Source organism: Ovis aries, chromosome 3 (genome assembly GCF_016772045.2).
Source record: "Ovis aries strain OAR_USU_Benz2616 breed Rambouillet chromosome 3, ARS-UI_Ramb_v3.0, whole genome shotgun sequence".
Taxonomy (NCBI): Eukaryota; Metazoa; Chordata; class Mammalia; order Artiodactyla; family Bovidae; genus Ovis; species Ovis aries.
The window spans coordinates 168,814,880-168,835,212 of NC_056056.1; the positions used below are offsets into that span (position 1 = coordinate 168,814,880).

The 20,333-nt window shown below is 38.9% G+C and overlaps 1 protein-coding gene across 6 annotated transcripts in view; it reads right to left on the reverse strand.

The window, feature by feature from the left end:
* ANKS1B (ankyrin repeat and sterile alpha motif domain containing 1B) overlaps positions 1–20,333 on the reverse strand; it is a 1,156,475-nt gene that overhangs the window by 357,269 nt on the left and 778,873 nt on the right. For all 6 annotated transcript variants that reach the window (XM_060413093.1, XM_042247116.2, XM_042247115.2 and 3 more), the window contains one exon: positions 7,061–7,159. In XM_060413093.1, coding sequence (XP_060269076.1) covers positions 7,061–7,159 — 99 coding nt within the window. The remainder of the gene's footprint in view (positions 1–7,060; positions 7,160–20,333) is intronic.

Genomic DNA, 20,333 nt, shown 5'->3' on the forward strand with positions numbered 1-20,333 from the left:
GATGAGATGGCTGGATGGCATCACTGACTCGATGGATGTGAGTCTGGGTGAACTCCGGGAGTTGGTGATGGACAGGGAGGCCTGGCGTGCTGCGATTCATGGGGTCGCAAAGAGTCGCACACGACTGAGCAACTGAAATGAACTGAACTGAATGCTTTGTTTAATTGATAAAGTGGAAAGGAGAGTTTTTTTTTTTTTTTGAGTGGGGAGGCAGGGTTTGTGTTCTCCAGTTTGCCACAACTTCCACTACTATTTATTGTCTTGAAACCATCACAATATTGTAAAGTAATTATCTTCTAATTAAAAATAAAAATTTTAAATTAAAAAAAAGTGTTTGAGTTCTTAGTCCTTGCCAGCATCTTTGTATCCCAAGGTATTTTTTAGTCAACTGTTGCCTGCATTTATTTGTTCTGATGAGGTCTAAAGTTCAATGATCCCTTTTACTTTCTAGTTTTGATAGTTTTTTTAAAAATGCATTTAATTTGCTAATATCCTTTAAGTATTGTCCAAGAGAGTCTGGCCAATTCATTTCCTTAATATAAATGGAAGTAGGCTCCTTTCAATAATGAGGCACCAACAAAGACTGAACATGTTTTTTATATTTTTTTTATAAGATTACTGATTTGTATATATCACTTAGATGAGTGGCATTCAGATCTCATGATCTTAAAGCTTCATAGCTTTGAGTACAATTGGCAAATCTCCAAGGTCTCTAATTTCTGTATGATTGTATCCTATATAGATGTGAGAGTTGGACAATAAAAAAATCTGAGTGCTGAAGAATTGATACCTTCAGACTGTGGTACTAGAGAAGACTCTTGAGAGTCTTTTGGACAGCAAGGCAATAAACCAGTCAATCCTAAAGGAAATCAACCTTGAATATTCACTGGAAGGACTGATGCTGAAGCTGAGGCTCTAATATTTTGGCCACCTGATGCCAAGAACTGACTCACTGGAAAAGACCCTGATGCTGGGAAAGATTGAAGGCAGGTGGAGAAGGGGACGACGGAGGATGAGATGGCTGGTGGCATCACCAACTCGATGGACATGAGTTTGAGCAGGTTCTGGGAGTTGGTGATGGACAAGGAAGCCTGGAGTGCTGCAGTCCATGGGGCCACAGAGTTGGACATGACTGAGCGAGTGAACAACAGACTGAACATCAGATCTGAGACATATGCCTTTTTTTGAATGGTGATTACTAATGTGTTACTAAACCATCTAATTGTGAATACCATAGTACCATGAAGATGGCCCATGGGAATAAAGAATGCGTTTTGTTATTGTTGTAACCATGTAATAGTTATTCCATTTTGACTGCAAATGCAGATGAGGAAACTAGACTGTAAAGTGGATCCTTATAAAGTGTATCTGTAGCAAGCATACTTCTGAGATGGCCCCAGTGATCCCACCTCTTGGTATTCACATCCTTGTGTGAATGCCTCTTTTTATGTCTGGGCTTGATTTGTGGTCTGAGTATAATGAGCAGAGTAGGCAAAGGGTTGGGATGTTACAGAAGACCGAGATTTCCATCTTGCTGGCACTTTGCTGTCTTCTCACTTGCTTGTGCTGTTGAAACCAGCTTCATGTTGTGAGATTCTTTACAAAGGGGCCTATGTGACAAGAAACTGAGGGATGCCTTCAGCCAATAGCTTGTGAGGAACTGAAGCCTCAGTCCAAAAAGCTCCAAACATCAGAATCCTGCCTAAAACCAATGAATGAGGTAGGAAGTGGATTCTCCCAAGCTGAGTCTCAAGATGACTATAGTCTGTGAAAGACCAAGAGCCAGAAGACCCAGCTAAGTGTTAGTCGCTCAGTCGTGTCTGACTCTTTGTGACCCCGTGGACTGCAGCCTGCCAGGCTCCCCTGTCCATGGAATTCTTCAGGCAAGAATACTGCAGTGGGTAGCCATTTCCTTCTCCTGGGGATCTTCCTAACCCAGGGATCAAACCCCAGTCTTCTGTATTGCAGGAAGATTCTTTACCATCTGAGCCACCTGGGAAACTCTAAGCTGCTTTTAGATCCCTACTCCACAGAAATATAGAGATGATAAGAGTTGTAATATGCCTCTAAGATTGGGGTAACTTGTTATATAGCAGTAGATACCTTACAGAGAATCTCACTTCTCTACTGGAGTAAGAGATAACTCTGTTGTTGTTTTTTAGAAAAACAAAATCTCAGACTGAGGATGGGGAAGGTGGCAATTCATCTGGTCAGAGGTGTTCAGTGTCATTTGGTGAAAATATTGAAACTAAGCAGCCCAACAAATATTGGTCAAATTGAACTGAACTTAGACAAAAAAGGCAGCTACAATCCAGGTGTTCGTTATGCAGTAAAACAGAAGTAGGGTAGCAATGAACAAAACCATGAACACCAGAAACTGTGCTATGATCAAGCGTCCTGAGATAATTACCGTTGCTAGTCATCAAATATTTTGAGTTTGACTTTTGAGGAATGCCAGTGTTTAACTGAGGAGAATGAGCAGGCAAGGAGAGAGAGCAACAGAGAGGCAGGAAGATAACTGGGTATTGTGGAGGCCGAAAGGGGATGATGCTGACAGCTGACAAGAGTATCAAAACCTACTGAAGCCAAGGTGAGGTGGAAGTGGCTTATGGAATTTCTGTTCTTCTGGTCATATGTGACTTTAGCACTGGTGGTGTGGGGTGGCAGCAAAGAAACTAGTTAGATCCAAATGGGGATAGGGAATGTAGACAATGACAAAGTAATTCTAAAAGATATTATAAAAGAGGGAAACATAAGAAAAAAAAACATTGAAAATGAAGTGAGCGTGTGATATAAAAGTTGCTAGCATGCTGACATACATTTTCAATTCAGGAGGAGAGATAAGAGCAGATACTCTACAGGCCTTCACATGAAATTCTGCAAACCTTTAAAATGATAATCCTTTGAATTCCTGACCTGTGGGTGTTATATTGTCAAAGGACAAAAGAGATTATGCCCTTATAAAAGGATTTTAGAGGATTATCCACAGACTGGATAACAGAATTCTTACCTGGGAAAAAGTAAATGATATGTTGCAAATAAGTAATCAGATAATTTCCCTGTGTCCAAGGACAGAAAAAGCTTAACATGCTTAAAGATTCTAAGAGAGTACAAAAGAAGCCATCTTCTCATAGAACTTGTGATTTGTGTCCTTTCTTAAAAAGAGTGAAGGGTAAAAGTTCCAGGAAACTTTCAGACCTAAGGAAAGACTGAGTTGGATTTGGTGAGGGAAGTGGACGCTGGGTGAAAATGGATAAAGTAAATTTTGCACCTAAAGGTCAGGCACTGTAAAAGACAGAGAGAAAGAATGGATGGAAAAGAGGAATTGATATGATTACTGTTCTAAAGATGTCTATGCTTAGAATACATGGAACGTATTCTATGTGTTCAGCATATCAAGTGAACTGGAGAACATTCAGACCTATGCACGAGTAATTACTTCAATATTAAAAAGGGGATATTATAGAAAAAACATCATTACGAAAAGAATAAACATTGTCTTTGAAACTTGAGACAATACAAATACAAATAGAGCATAAAAAACATGCACTGAACTGTGATAACAGGTCAAAACTGCACTTAGCAAACCACCTTTTCTCTGTTTAGGAACAATCTCTCCAAAACACAATATGTTAATTAAAGGATCTCAGGTAGCAATCATGGACTAGTTCTCATGACAGATGAAGAACACAGATATTCTGAGGATTAAAATTGCACAAACAAAATGAAGAGACAGTTTGCCCACTTTTTGGTAGTGCAAAGTTTGAAGGAATGCAGATGAATGTGTTGGCAGTTGAATTACACTATTAACCACCTAAAGATTGGGTTCATTACCTAAGAAGGCAAAGCATCAACTTGTAGCATTATAACATTTTGTTTGTGCTGCTGAACATGTGTTTGGATGTTCTTATGGTTTTGAACTGTGATGTTGGAGAAGACTCTTAAGAGTAGCTTGGACAGCAAGGAGATCAAACCAGTCCATCCTAAAGGACATCAGTCCTGAATATTCACTGGAAGGACTGATGCTGAAGCTGACACTCCAGTACTGTGGCCACCTTATGCGAAGAACTGATTCATTGAAAAGGACCCTGTTGCTGGTAAAGGTTGATGGCAGGAGGAGAAGGGGACAACAGAGGATGAGATGTTTGGATGGCATCACCAACTTGATGGATGTAAGTTTGAGTAAACTCTGGGAGATGGTGATAGACAGGGAAGCCTGGCATGCTGCAGTCCATGGGGTCGCAAAGAACTGGACATGAATGACTGAATGAATGAACTGAACTGAACTCATTTGGGTGCATAATAAGTACTTCAGCATCAGCCTCTTGATAGAAGCTTAATTTTGTGTTATTTCTATTATATTGTTCTCTCTGATGGGAATGATATTCTGTCTTAAAGATGAACACTTCATTTATTCTTCAAATAATTCCAAGTTCAGGTTCTTTTGTTTCTCAAAATGGCATGTACAGGATTATAGACATAGCTTAAAAACTGAGGTACTCTTTGATTAAAAAAATATATTTGAATAACATGTAAGAAATATTCACTCACTCAGTCACTCATTCTTCTTTCTTTTAAGTGCATATATTGAGCTAAGCACAGTGGGAAGTTCAAGGATGGACGTGGCATTGTCTCTGCCCTCAAGATGTTTATAACATAAAGTAGTATAATATTATTAGTACCTTCAGACAGAACAAGCATAGGGCCATCAAATCTTAGAGGAAAGAAAGAGTAAAGTATTCTTTCACTTCACAAATTATTTTTTGATGTGCTAGGCACCATTTCAGGGACTGGATATGTAAAAGGAACAAGATAGGGTGCCAAGGGGAGAATACGGTATCAAGGCACCTTATTTCATTACTGTTGCATCCCGGGGATGAGATAAAAAAAAATAAAGCAGAAAAGAAGCAAACAAATAATATAACTTCAGGTGGCCAAAATTGCTATGAAGAAAACTGGAGCAGGACAACACAAGGGACAGTGATGGGGGCAAAGGCTGTGCTTTTGAGGGGACAAAACCCTCTGTGAGGAGGTGATGGCTGAATAGAGATTTGATGATGTAGGGAGCAAACATTTGAAGATATGAAGAAAAGGCTTTCCAGGCAGACAGACTGATACAGAGAGGCTTTAAGGCAAAAATGAGTTTGACATATTCTGGAACAAAAAGAAAGACACATGACTAGAGAATGGAAGAAAGAGAGAATGAGAGATGAGGTTGTTTTGGTGGGAAGGGGTCAGATCCTATTGATTTTCATAGGTCATGATAAAGATTCTAAGTGCAAAAGGGAATCCATGGTGGATTTTAAGCAGGATGAGCCATGATCTGATTTACATTTCTGTCTGGGTGAAGTGTGGAAATTCAACTGTAAAGTGGTGAGAAAGGTAACTGGGACAGAGATAAGGCATCTATGCATTGTCCAGGTGCGAGGACCAATCAGAAATTGACTCAAGTAGTCTAACACAGAGACAACAGGTTAGATTCTATTGTGGTAGTCTGATTAGACATGGTTGGTGTGGACTAGGGTAATAATTACTAAGGTGGTAAGAAGTGGTTCCACTTCAGAAGTTTCACAAAAAAGTGATTCTGTGTAAAGATACAAAAGTAGCAAGGTGAACAATATGTCAAGAACCAGATATAGTGCTAAGGACTTTTTATTCTTTTCGTTTTAGTGTAGAAAACTGTATTATTAAAACTCCTGTGTATGCTTGACTTTTCTTGAATTTGCAAAAGTGGCAAGTTTCTATCAGTAGATAGTTCACTGTCAGTTGGCAAATTTCGTCTTGTCACTTCCTTAGAAACAGTGGTTAATATTTATCTTTCCCGTTCTGAGAAGGAGAAATTAAAGCCTCCTTAGAAAGGAAAAGCACAGAGGAGAATATAAAATATATAACACATTCATATATTTAGATGCATCTTTTCCTGTCCATCTGCTCCCCTGCCTCCAATCTTGCCCCCTGAATCTTTCCCCTGGTGGATGACCCAACTTTACCATTCTCTCCTTCTAATTCCTCTTGTCTGCAGCCTCCAGAATTAACTGGCCTAAAGCAGTCTAGTCATGTCCATTCCCCTGTGCTCACAGAATAAATTTCAGATTCCTTAGCCTGATACCAACCTGACCCAACCTACTTTTTCTGTTTTACCTCTGGCTCCACTCTCTAATTGTTTTAATCACATTGGACTTTAGTATTTTTAAAATTGTGATGAAATAACAAAACATAAAACCACGTTAAACTGTCTTGAAGTATTATACATAATTTAGTAGTATTAAGTACATTCACACTGTTGTGCAAATCCCACTGGATTTTAAATCACGAAGTATCATGGTTCCTCTAATGCTTCTGGCAGTTTGTTGCCTGGACCATACCTCTATCTATGTGATTCCCGCTGGGCCCTGAAATGCCTTTCCCTTTCCTTACCAATTTAAATCCTACATATTTTACTGAGCACTGAAGATCAGTGCTCAGATCCTACCTCTTGTTTTAGGCTCCTGTGAAACCTTACCTAGAAACAGAAGGTCAACTCTGTTGCTAAGTAACGTATTACTTAAAGTTAAAATGATGCCTGCTTGGTAAATTGCATTTGGACTGGGAGGATTTATACATGAACTACAAATACCTGAAGGGGATGTATACTTGCACTTTCCTGAGTAATGACTTGTGATTAGGCAAGTTCTGTGCCCCTGGAGGCTAGGGCTATGGAGTTGTTATGAGATACTGCCTCTAAGGGCGGGAGGGTGCTATTCCAGGAACACTCTTCTACCCATCCAATACTGATCTGTCTTCTTGCACCTGATCTCTCACCTGGGGCGTATGGACTGATTGTATTGACATGCAGAATCCCACCAAAGAAAAACTTGTAAGCTGCCCTGCTGGCCGGAGGCATTTCCTGTATTACATCTAATGAATACGAATGTTTAATTGGACTAAGAAGACCTGCTTTGGCTTCAGGGAATTGTATCAATATACACACATATTGTCCTAAATACTAACACGCTTTGCACACCTGGACTTAGAACCACTGGGACTAGACTAAAGGCTAGGATAATAAATGCTGTCTTACCTTTGGAAGGAGCTGGATTGCCTGTAGAATTCTTTGTCTGTGCCCAGAATTAAGGATTCCAATTTCCAACAAATCCTGGTCTTCCATAACATTGCTTCCCTGAAACAAAACCAGAAATGTTATAGATTAAATCAGGCAGTTTTACTGGGCATAAATACTGGTTTTTCTTAATACAGAGAAAAATAACCAACAAATGATCTGATTTTTGTAAACAAAACCATAGAGTCAATCTTCTGTAAGAGTGAGGTGAGAGGAGGTCACCTAGATGATTGAGTTGAAGGTTATGGGAAAGTTTCTTTTACATCATAAATACTCTCAAGGCTTACTATTTATGGCTGGATTATCTGCATTGGGGATTTATATCTGTGACTCAAAACCCGGTTCCTCTAAAAATATATATGCTTCTAGGAAGAGCTGCCATTTAAACTATCAGTGATCTATATGTTAACGTGAATGAACCAGTTTTTTTCCCTCTGAAGACAAATTTTATAAGGAGAGCTGATGGAAAAATTGAGGTATCCTAGGCAAGCTAAAAGAGAACAATTCATCTTGAATGTCAGATGTTTGATCAAGGTATGAGCATACAAAAATGAATAAGATGCAGATCCTTGCCCTCAACTGTTGATTCCTTCCAGTCCAGAGATGGAAGCAGATTGTTCAAAGGCAGTTAGGATGCTGTGAGTGTGCTATCATGGTGACATGTGTTTGGGAATGCAGAGGGGACCTGGGGTATATTTTCAGAGGAGATGGTGTCTCATCAGACATCTGAAGTACAGTTCAGGTTCAGCACTCAAAATGCAAAGGACTAGGAGAAGTCATATGCAGTGCTGTGTGGGTAAGAAAAAACACAGTGTGCATGGAAGCATCAAATTCTAGGATAAGGTGGAGACAGGAGCAAAACTTAATGCTTAAAAGGTATTGAGAAGCCAGACGACACAGATATTGTATGAATTTCAATTTCATCTTGACCATAACAAGCCATGGACAGATTTTAAGAAAAGGAGTTACACGATGAGACCTCAAATTTAGAAAGATCAACTTGATTTCTGTGGCTGGGCCTGTTGGCTTACCTATGAAATGATGGCATTGAGCCATGTAACTTCCAAGGATCAGCCTAATCCTGCTATTCTCTGATTTCAATGATTTTTTTGACCTCTGATTAATATTCTAACATGGAAGCTTATAAATTGCTTATTTTACCCTGAAATTTTAGTCTTTTGAAGCATGTAAGCTACAGTTCCTCTTTAAGGAGTCTATAGAGAAGTTCAAGAACTCAGATCACTGCTTTTATGGACAATCAAACTCTATCTTACCAACGTGTAAAATAAAAAACACTTATGAATAGAAATTACAGAATATCTATTTATGGAGAGCAATGGGTCCTGATGAATATTTAAAGCAAAGGAGAGTGAACTGGAAAAGGGCAGTCATGGGAGCACGGAGCTGTTAGGAAACCACAGAGGTTGTTCTTGAGATGGTGTGGGCTTAGACTAAGACAGTGGTCATGGGAAACAGAAAGATGTGAGTAGATTTGAAAACCATCAAGAAGTTTGACTTGGTGACTGAATGTAGAGAATGATGGAGAAATCCAGAATACACACCAGTTCCAGGCTTCCTCAACAGGGCTGGATAGTGATCTTTTCCTGAGACAGGGAGGAAGGGCCAGTCTAGCATGGTGCAAAGACTAATGTCTTTCCCTGGACAGGCACAGGATTGATGAATGTAAACAATTTAATATCAGACTATGTTAAAAACTGGCACAATTGGCCGTGCTTAGAAAGATGAAAGTCATTAGTATCGTACCATAGCTAGAGATTAAAAAATGGGCTTTCACTGGATAGAAACATTCCACCTACTCATAGTAACATTCTTGTGCTTAAGCTACACTGGCCATCTTGGAGGAGGCAGAATGATTCAGGTGTAAAGCAGCGTGATAATAAAAAAGCCTAATGAAAGACAAATAAAGCCAGTCTTGGCAATATGCCATAGGAAACATTGCTCTCAAGAAATTACTCAGTGCACACAATAGAGCATGGTCAAGAATATAAATGACTTCATTTTGAGAAAGCATTATTATTTTCAGAAATGGACTAATGTGTCATGAGCAGGATGTATGATACCATTCTGTTTGACTTTCATTCTTTAAGAGATTTTTCAAAGGAGTTAAAAGACCCTTAAAAAATAAAAACAAACAAAAAACTTAAGCCACCTATATATTAGATCATTATCTTGTTTTCCAGAGGCTAAGTTATCAGCCTACAACTTCAGCTTATACAAAACATAGAACCTGGATTTTTTTTGTACAAAAACAAGGCACAACAGCACAACAGGAGGCTGTGGTCTGAATTAGCTACTATCTATAGGTAATATTAAACACTTGATTTCAGTGTTCGCATACTGAAATGATTTAAAGAATTTAGTCCTTAGAGACCACTGTTCTTCCTCTAAACTACCAACATATCGCCTTATCTATCTTCAGTAAGGGAGGAAACATCTTGAAGAATTACAGGGAAGTTAGACAAATTCTTTTTGGGTTAAATACCCTAGCATGCAGGGTAATTCCAAACACTTTCAAAAAACGAGTGAAAAGTATGAAAATCACAATGCAAATGGTAAGAATGTGCCCAAAAGGTAATGGTACTGACTGTGGAAATATAAAGAAAAGGATTCACTTTCCCCAGCGAGGGGACACTGGAAAATTTCTATTTTCACTCTTATTGTAATATATAGGAATACCAGAAATATTCTGGTGCATCATCTAGCCAGTCTTTTTTCAAAATAGCTCCAGGCTTGGAGCCTCAAGACTTGGGTCTGAGTCCTGTCTGGGGAAATGCGGCTAAAGTGAAAGTGAAAGTCGCTCAGTCGTGTCTGACTCTTGGTGACCTCATGGACTGTAGAGTCCATAGAATTTTCCAGGTCAGAATACTGGAGTGGGTAACCTTTCTCTTGTCCGGGGGATCTTCCCGACCCAGGGATTGAACCCAGGTCACCTGCATTGCAGGCAGATTCTTTACCAGCTGAGCCACAAGGGAGGCAATGTGGCTAAGTCATATATCATTTCCGAGTCTTGTGGTCCTCACCCATTAAATGAAGCCATTTAATAAATTCCCATTCAGTTCTTCAATGCTATGATTTCAGTCGCCCCCAACTTTGATTAGTATCATTTTATTTAAATATAGATTGTATAATTTGAAACTATGTTTTAGTTCTTAAGAACTGTAACTTAAATTGCTTCAAGAAGTAGTTATACAGAGTGCAAGAATTTTTTTGACAAATTAGTATCAGTACTGGGAACTTATAAAATTTCTTATAAAAAGAAATTATAGACTACCTTATTTTTTGTAGTATCATGGATTATCACAGTTTTTCAGAGAAAATAAAATATTTCAGATCTTGCAACTAACCATTTTGCTTGTACTTGGGTAACAGTTATGCTGTCTAGGACAATAAATATTTCTGTTCTCTCAAGGCAGCTAAAGGTTATTCTCTTGTTATCATTTGCCTTCACTGAATGTGAGAAAAATCTCAGTTTAATTCTTTTTTTTTTTTCTCAGTAAAAGCTGAACACCCTATCTTTCTCTTTCATCCATTTTTCATGACTGCCAGATTAGTGGTGTTTGAAGTAGGGCTTCATCGTGTCTATCTTCTACTTAACGACTTACCACACTGCACGCTCCATCTCATCTCCTCATACATATGATGTCTCTAGTTTCTTATCTCCCATTTACTCCTCAACTCATCCCAATAGGCTTTTACCCCCACTCACTCCATAGAACTCCTCCATGAAACGTTAAGAATGACCTCTCATCTAGTTAATTGTTTTCAGTCCTGTCTTCAAGGACTCATTGACCACTTGTGGCTGATGGCTTCATATTGGATAATGCAAATATAGAACATCGCTGCCATCATAGAATGTTCTGTTAGACAGTGCCTCTCTACAGCTAAAGACGTTGAAACTGCAGCTGCATCACATGCACAGGGCAGTGATGAGAATGGCAGGGAATCAAAGCAGAGGGTCAAATATACTCGTGAGTTATTCTCAGGATATAACTGATGTTCCTCTTGGTCAAAGTTCATGAACAGTAAATTTAGAATCTGTAGCAAATTCTTTTTGAATTTTTCAGTCATTAAAACAAATTAGCAGCTGGTTCTGCTTTCATCAGTGTTTTGTTGTCATGGGGCTAGAAATCTATGCTACCAAAATGACAGGTCCCATTGAGAAATTATTTATTATGTGCTTAGCACACTACCAGACACATGGCATACACACTTAAGGAATAACAATCAGTGGATAAAGTTGTTTAGTTAATGACTTTCTAGATGGCAATTTTTTTTTTTTAACAGATAGGAAATGTCTAATCCAGGGCAGCTTTGTTGCTTTCCTAAATCATGGAATGAAGAAAAGTAATCTAATATTTTATGCACTAAGAGCTGAAAGCTGAAGTTTCTATGACCATGGGGAGAATATCTTGTGTATTGGATTTTTTCAGCTACGATAAACTAATAAGATGACCAGATAGACTAAAAAGCAGTGCTTTGTATTTAATGATCCATTTGAAGTAGAACAGCTATTTATTGAAATCATTTCTGAGAAATATCTTTACTGTTTCTGTCTCTCAGAATTTTGGCTTGAAAAGTTCATAACCTCGATGTCATGTTACATTGCATATCATATGAAATGCTAAGGAAACATATTTAAGGACCGCAGAGAACTGATTTCTTCTTAATATAAGCTTGAGTCAGATGTTATTTATTTTCTCTCTTCAGTTCAAGACTGAAAAAAACCAAGGAGATACTATTGATTGGAGAAGATTTCTTTTGCTTTATAATTAGCTAAATTAGATTCTTCTTTACAATTTGTATGGCCTTAATTACTGAAACTCCAGTACTTTGGCCACCTCATGTGAAGAGTTGACTCATTGGAAAAGACTTTGATGTTGGGAGGGATTGGGGGCAGGAGGAGAAGGGGACGACTGAGGATGAGATGGCTGGATGGCATCACTGACTCGATGGATGTGAGTCTGAGTGAACTCCGGGAGTTGGTGATGGACAGGCCTGGCGTGCTGCAATTCATGAGGTCGCAAAGAGTCGGACACGACTGAGCAACTGAACTGAATTGAACTGAATTATTTGAAATAGAATGGGTAGTAGAATGATAAAATGATCTTACAAATTCACAAATGTAACAACATTTTATTTTTAATATACTTTTTTACAGCATAAATGACATGGTGGCCTAAAACTATATATGACTTTCTTGGGATAACACTCCTACCTTTCAGTTTCTATAAAGATTTTTAGTTAATTTGATATTAATTTACAGGTAAATGCAATAAGTTTCTTTGCTGCATGTTAATGATTATAACTACTATGATAAATAACAGTTTTAATACCCCTTATCAGTGTTGGAACAAAACTTTATTTAGTTTACCAGACACAAACATGAGCTACCAACCATAACTGATTAGATAATTGATGATATACTTCTTTCATTTTTCATTCCCTCTCTCACATTAATGAAATGGGAGTGGAAGAAGATTGTGTAGTCTACCGCTTACATTTCTATCACAGCCTTCCATGTGAACATATACTGTCTACTGCAATGGAATTTCTTCACAACTTTACTAAATTACCATGTTTTCAACTTATGAAAAAATTTCCTAGATTCTTCAGACCACATGGATTATTGATTCAAATAAATATCATATCACTGAGCAATACATTTGAGAGCACCTATGTATATTCATATAGTTCAATCCCTTAGTCATGTCTGACTCTTTGCAACCCCATGGAATGCAGCACAGCAGACTTCCCTGTCCATCACCAACTGCAGGAGCTTACTCAAACTTATGTCTATCGAGTCAGTGATGCCATCCAAATATCTCATCCTCTGTCGTCCCCTTCTCCTCTCACCTTCAATCTTTCCCAGAATCAGGGTCTTTTCCAATGAGTCAGTTCTTCACATCAGGTGGCCAAAGTATTGGAGTTTCAGCTTCAGAATCAGTCCTTCCAATGAATATTCAGGACTGATTTCCTTTAAGAATGACTGGTTGGATCTTCTTGCAGTCCAAGGGACTCTCAAGAGCCTTCTCCAACAGTTTAAAGGAATCAATTCTTCAGTGCTCAGCTTTGTTTATAGTACAACTCTCACATCCATACATGACTACTGGAAAAACCACAGCTTTGACTAGATGGACCTCTGTTGGCAAAGTAATGTCTCTGCTTTTCAATATGCTGTCTAGATTGCTTATAGCTTTTCTTCCAAGGAGCAAGTGTCTTTTAAGTTCATGGCTGCAGTCAACATCTGCACTGATTTTGGAGCCCCACCAAAATAAAGTCTGTCATTGTTTCCACTGTTTCCCCATCTATTTGCCATGAAGTGATTGGACTGGATGCCATGATCTTAGCTTTCTAAATGTTGAGTTTTAAGCCAATTTTTTCACTCTTCTCTTTCACTTTCATCAAGAGGCTCTTTAGTCCTTCTTCACTTTCTGCCATAAGGGTGGTGTCATCTCCATACCTGAGGTTACTGATATTTCTCCCAGCAATCTTGATTCCAGCTTGTACTTCATCTAGCCCAGCATTTAGCATGATGTACTCTGCATATAAGTTAAATAAACAGGGTGGCAATATACATCCTTGATGTAGTCCTTTCTGAATTTGGAACCAGTCTGTTGTTCTATGTCCAGTTCTAACTGTTGCTTCCCAACCTGCATACAGATTTTTCAGGAGGCAGGTAAGGTGGTCTTGTATTCCCATCTCTTTCAGAATTTTCCACAGTTTATTGTGACCCACACTGTCCAAGCCTTTGGCATAGTCAATAAAGCAGAAATAGATGTTTTACTGGAATTCTCTTGCTTTTTTTTTTTAATCATCCAACGGATGTTGGCAATTTGATCTCTGGTTGCTCTGCCTTTTCTAAATCAATCATGAACATCTGGAAGTTCACAATTCACATACTGTTGAGGCCTGGCTTGGAGAATTTTGAGCATTACCTTGCTAGCGTCTGAGATGAATGCAATTGTGAGGTAGTCTGATCACTCTTTGGCATTGCCTTTCTTTGGGATTGGAATGAAAACTGACCTTTTCTAGTCCTTTGGCCACTGCTAAGTTTTCCAAATTTGCTGGCATATTGAGTGCAGCACTTACACAACATCTTCTTTTAGGATTTGAAATAGCTCTGGAATTCCGTCACCTCCACTAGCTTTGTTCATTGTGATGCTTCCTAAGGCCCACTTGACTTAGGATTCTAGGATGTTTGGCTCTAGGTAAGTGATCACACCGTCGTGGTTATCTGGGTCATGAAGATCTTTTTTGTATAGTTCTTCTGTGTATTCTTGCCACCTCTTCTTAATATCTTCTGCTTCTGTTAGGTCCATTCAATTTCTGTCCTTTATTGTGCCCATCTTTGCATGAAAAGTTTCCTTGGTATCTCAAATTTTCTTGAAGAGATCTCTAGTCTTTCCTATTTTATTGTTTTCCTCTATTTCTTTGCATTGATCACTGAGGAAGGCTTTCTTATCTCTCCTTGCTATTCTTTGGAACGCCACATTCAAATGGGTATGTCTTTCCTTTTCTCCTTTTCCTTTTGCTTCCTTCTTTTCTCAGCTATTTGTAAGGCCTCCTCAGACAACCATTTTGCCTTTTTGCATTTGTTTTTCTTGAGGATGGTCTTGACCGCTGCCTCCTATACAATGTCATGAACCTCCATCCATAGTTCTTCAGGTGCTCTATCAGATCTATTTGTCACTTCCATCGTATAATCATAGGGGATTTGATTTAGGTCACACCTGAATGGTCTAGTGGTTTTCCCTACATTCTTCAGTTTAAGTGTGAATTTTCATGACCTGAGCCACAGTCAACTCCCGGTCTTGTTTTTGCTGACTATATAGAGCTTCTCTATCTTTGGCTGCAAAGAATATAATCAATCTGATTTGGATATTGGCCATCTGGTGATGTCCATGTGTAGAGTCTTCTTTTGTGTTTTTGGAAGAGGGTGTTTTCTGTGACCAGTGCATTCTCCTGGCAAAACTTTGTTAGGCTTTGCCCTGCTTCATTTTGTACTCCAAGACCAAATTTGCCTGTTACTCCAGGTATCTCTTGACTTCCTACCTTTGCATTCCAGTCCCATGTAATGAAAAGGACATCTTTTCAGGGTGTTAGTTCTAGAAGGTCTTGTAGGTCATAGTACTATTCTACTTCAGCTTCTTCAGCATCACTGGTTGGGGCATAGACTTGGGTTACTGTGATACTGAATGGTTTGCCTTGAAACAAACAGAGATCATTCTGTCATTTTTAAGACTGCATCCAAGTACTGCATTTCAGACTTTTTTGTTGACTATGATAGCTACTCCATTTCTTCTGAGGGATTCCTGCCCGCAGTAGTAGATACAATGGTCATCTGAGTTAAATTCACCCATTCCAGTCTATTTTAGTTCACTGATTCCTAACATGTTGATGTTCACTCTTGCCATCTCCTGTTTGAGCACTTCCAATTTGTCTTGATTCATGGACATAATATTCCAGGTTCCTATGCAATACTATTCTTTATAGCATCGGACTTTACTTCCATCATCAGTCACATCCACAACTAGGTATTGTTTTTTCTTTGGCTCCATCTCTTCATTCTTTCTGGAGTTATTTCTCCACTGTTCTCCAGTAGCATACTGGGCACCTACTGACCTGGGGAATTCATCTTTCAGTGTCTTATCTTTTGCCTTTTCATACTGTTCATGGGGTTCTCAAGGGACGAATACTGAAGTGGTTTGCCATTCCCTTCTCCAGTGGACACTTTGTCAGAACTCTCCAGCATGACCCGTCCATCTTGGGTGGCCCTACATGGCATGGCTCATAGTTTCATTGAGTTAGACAAGGCTGTGGTTCATGTGATCAGATTGGTCAGTTCTATGAAACTGTGTTTTCCATTCTGTCTGCCCTCTGATGGAGAAGGATAAGAGGCTTATGGAAGCTTCCTGATGGGAGAGACTGACTGAGGGCAGTCACCTATACACACGCAGACACACACACACACATATGAGCACCTCAGTTCAGTTTATTTACTCAAATATATAACTTACATATATATATATAATGGGTACCTATATGTATATATATATGTATATGTAAGTTATATATTTGAGTAAATAAATTATATCTTAGATTTATTGTTTAAGATTAGCATTAAGTGTTCACATGAGCATAATAAGTTTTATACCACCAATTTTTTCCTTTTCATTTTTTAAGACCTTTTTCCCTTTGAAACATCTGTTCTGAAGCTACAGAGAGAGTGAGGCAAAGGTAATTTAAGTAATCAGTTATGTATTTCTTAAAGTATTGAGCAAGGTTTGGTGATATGATAAATTATAATTATGATTCATTTGCAACATGTGTTCATGTAGATTTTAGAATTGTGTATATTTATTAGACTATCTTTGCCTAAAAATTTGGCAAAAGAGAAGCAGTATTCATTTTTAAGGATTCACCCACGATTCACATAAGTGAGAAAAAAGTTGATGTGAAAAAAAACCTATCTGTATGTTATTACTTTTCTCCTGATACATACAGGAGAATGTATGCTTTATATTCATGAAGCACATGAACACCTATTTTCACACTAATGGCAGTTGGTGTAAGTTAGCATAAAGTGAATTGCACACATACTGAGTTCTTATTCTGCGCCAGCCTCTGTTCTAAATGCCTTAAGTATTAATATATTACCTTATTTAATTATCACAACTCTCTGAGGTACATGCTTAAATAACTTGCTCCCAGAGGTGATAGGAGTCTTTCTCAAAACTATAATCTGATACCACCTCCAGTGGGGTGAGTATAGGAGAGAAAAGATTCAGTAAAAAATTGTGGTTACACCCAAACCATTTGTATTTTACTTTGAACCATCTGAAATTCACATTTGAAAGCAAATGTTCTAAAGTATTTTATGGTTGATTTTAGAAAGTTTAAGCAACGATGGATCCCTCTCTGTAGAAGAGAATTTGGAAAGCCATCTGATCTATTCTTCCCTCCTCTACTCCAGTCCTTTCTGTTCTCTGAATCATAGAATCGGGGTTGGCAGGGACCTGGGGGGTTTTCTAGTCTGAACGTTCCCTAACTAACTGCAAAGCTTTAACTTGCCTCTCTCTTTTGAAGCATGGTGTCTAGCTGGTTACACTATCCCCAAAGGGGTAGCACGGATATTAAATGCTTTAAATGATCTTTCCCAGCAGCTGAGTCTGAGCAGGGGGTGGAGATGAGATTGGGGGGAGACCTCAGTCCTACTCTTTCAGCTCCCATTGCGCTGCAGACTCAGTGTGACAGGAGAGCTATTAGAAGAACATGCCAAAAGCAGAGATGAAAGGAAAACAGTTAGCAGCTGTCCTGTGTCCTTTCCCAATCACAAGCTGTGAAGTTAAAATTTTCTTTTTCCTTGGGCAGGCTGTACATAATCTTGGCAAGTATCTGAGTTTTGTTCTTCCGTCTAACATGCTGAAGATTTCCCTGAGCCTCGTAAGAACAAAGTGAGCAATGGCTAGGCTAGGTTGGACCCCCTGCTCTTAAGAAGAGGAATATGGCACCTTTGTGTTTACAACAGGTTCCTCTCACTGGTGATGCAGAACTCAAAAAAGAAAGGCTCTTCTTGGAAGAAGCCAAATTGGCTCCTGGGTTATGACTAGCATAGCCACATATAGGAAAAAGTGCTGAAAATGATTCATGGTTAACTACCAGCCATCAGGCATTCATTGAATACTAGATATTCTGCCCTACTAGATATAAACCTGCCAACAATCTTCTACGACAAGGGGCAGTGTCTTCACTTCACAGCAAGGGAACAGTCTCAGGGCTATGAAACAACTTAGCCAGGTTTACATGGTTAGCATGTGGTGGATCTGGGATCAGTATTTCATTCAGTCAGATTCAGATGGTCATGCTTCCTGAACTACAGAAAGAGAACCAAACGTTTAGTAGGGGACCTTTTCTGGGTGGAGATGTCAGTCAATAGATGTGGTAACACTGTCAAGAATTAACTCCCATGACTGTATTTTCACACACAACCCTATGTATGTATTGACAGACCAGTTAAGAGTGACTGCCACAGCTTCTCCAACACATTTTATTGCAAATATATTATTTACCTTCTGAAAGGTCAGGTGGTTTGTTCTCCTTCCAGCTACCTTATTGTAACCTAGAACTGAGCATGTTAATAGGGTGTTCCTTGGGATGAGCTGGGTGAGCTGGGATGATGCTGGGAGGTGGGGAATGACAGCATGGCATTGAGTTGGTATTTGATGGCTCTTCTGCAGAACTTTATCAAACTATCTGATTAAGTCAACTGGGAAAGTAATGTTCTCAAGGTCAGGACCATGGTCAGCTAATTTTCCTGTAGTTTTCTTTCAAAGCCAGGGTTTCGGAGTGGAAGATGTCTAGAAAGGAAATAATGAAGTAGAGGATGTCTGAGAATGCATTAAGGACATTTATGTTCCTAACTCAACATGTTCTGAATTGAGAGAGAAGACGATGAATTGCAGTCCCTTGAGAAGAAGCCTATGGTGGTGAAGGGTGGATAATTTAGCCCTCTGGGAATTGTAGACATATAATAAAGGTGACTCATTAGTCCCTCAAAGACCAGACATCTCCAGACTTAAGGATGGTAGGGTTTCCTGACACTGGGAGCTATATTCAGACATAGCCAAATAAATTTTAAAGGAGAGAAGCAAAGAGGAAGAGAAAGGCAGGGAGAGAGAAGAGGAGAGACAGAAAGCGTTGCTTATTAAGGGTGAAGGTGGTAGGGAAGGAAGTAGGGTTGCCAGATAAAATATAGAAATTCCAGTTTAACTGGGATCGTGTATTTTTGTTTGCTGAATTTGGCAGCTTAGAAAGGAGGCCATTGAATGCTGGAAACAAACTGGCAGTTTTATCTAGAGTCAAAGCTACCACTGAGGTAGGTGCTCCACTCATGTATTTATTCAACATATATTTAATTAATATTTTGTGAGCACTGACTATGTGCCAGGCACTGGGCCAGGTCCTGGGATATACTGTGAATAGGACAGGCAAGATCCCTCTGCTTTCAGAATTTCTAATCTAGTGGGGAAACAGAAAAATAACCTAATAAAAATAATACAAGTAATTATTAGCTAGCAAAGTTTTATATATGTCAAACACTAGTAAGTGCTTTGCCTTGTTGATGGCTCACAACTCCTGAGGCTGGTAAAATTATTACCCTTATTTGCAAATGAAGAACCAAAGTCAGAGAGACCCTAATAATTTGCCCAAGGTTCCCCAGTTAGTCAATACTACTCTAAAGGTCATTAATAAAGTGCTACAGGAAAAATAAATAAATAAATACAACAAAGACCTATGTTAAAAAGACTGGTCAAGAGAGCTTCTCTGAGAAAGTGGCATGTACACTGAGATATGAGGATTAGAAGGAGCAGTCAAACATGACAAGAGCTGTTGGAAGGGAATTCCAAGCAGAAGGAGCAGGAGGCGCAAAGGCATTGACATGAGAAAAGAGGTAGGCGCATTCTGGGAACAGAGGGATGACTAGCAAGATTGAACTTTAGTGGCTGAAAGTGAGTAAGATGACTTTGAGTGGGTAACATGGCATGGATAATGCAGATTCTGATAATGGCTCTGGGTTTATTCTAGTGCAATGGAAAACACTGAAGAACACAGACTGTCTTAACATCTTGTAAGGTGCTCTGGCTATGGTATGAAGTATAGATGGAGGAATTGGGTGGTATGGATGTTGAATTCCACAGCCAAAATAGAAACAACAGCCCAGAAATATAAAAATCTGAGGAAAAGATGATAAAATATGACCTCTTGAGAAGGTAGGGGAGAGGGGCAATATAGTGCTAGGAGAGTAAGAGGTACAAAATATTAAGTATAAAATGAGCTACAAGGATACATTGTACCACACAGGGAATATATTTTATAATAACTAAAATTATTAAGATTATACATTTTAAAAGTTATATATTTTTTAACACAATAAAAATTTAGGGGAAAAGTTTTGACCTGTTGGAGGACCATGGGAACTGGTCTCACTAGGGAGCCAGGTTTCCAAACCCAAGATCATCTTTCATTTGAATCAAAAAGAAAAGGTAGATGGCAATGATAAAAGTCAGAACAGTCTTTGATATAAGGTCTGAACTAATACACCATAGATACCAAGTAGTACTTATTAAAATGTAAACCTCCATACCCCAACGACTCAGCAGGTGTGTCAGAAATTAGAGTAGGCTGGTCCCCCTTCTCCCTTGCTATCTTCTAC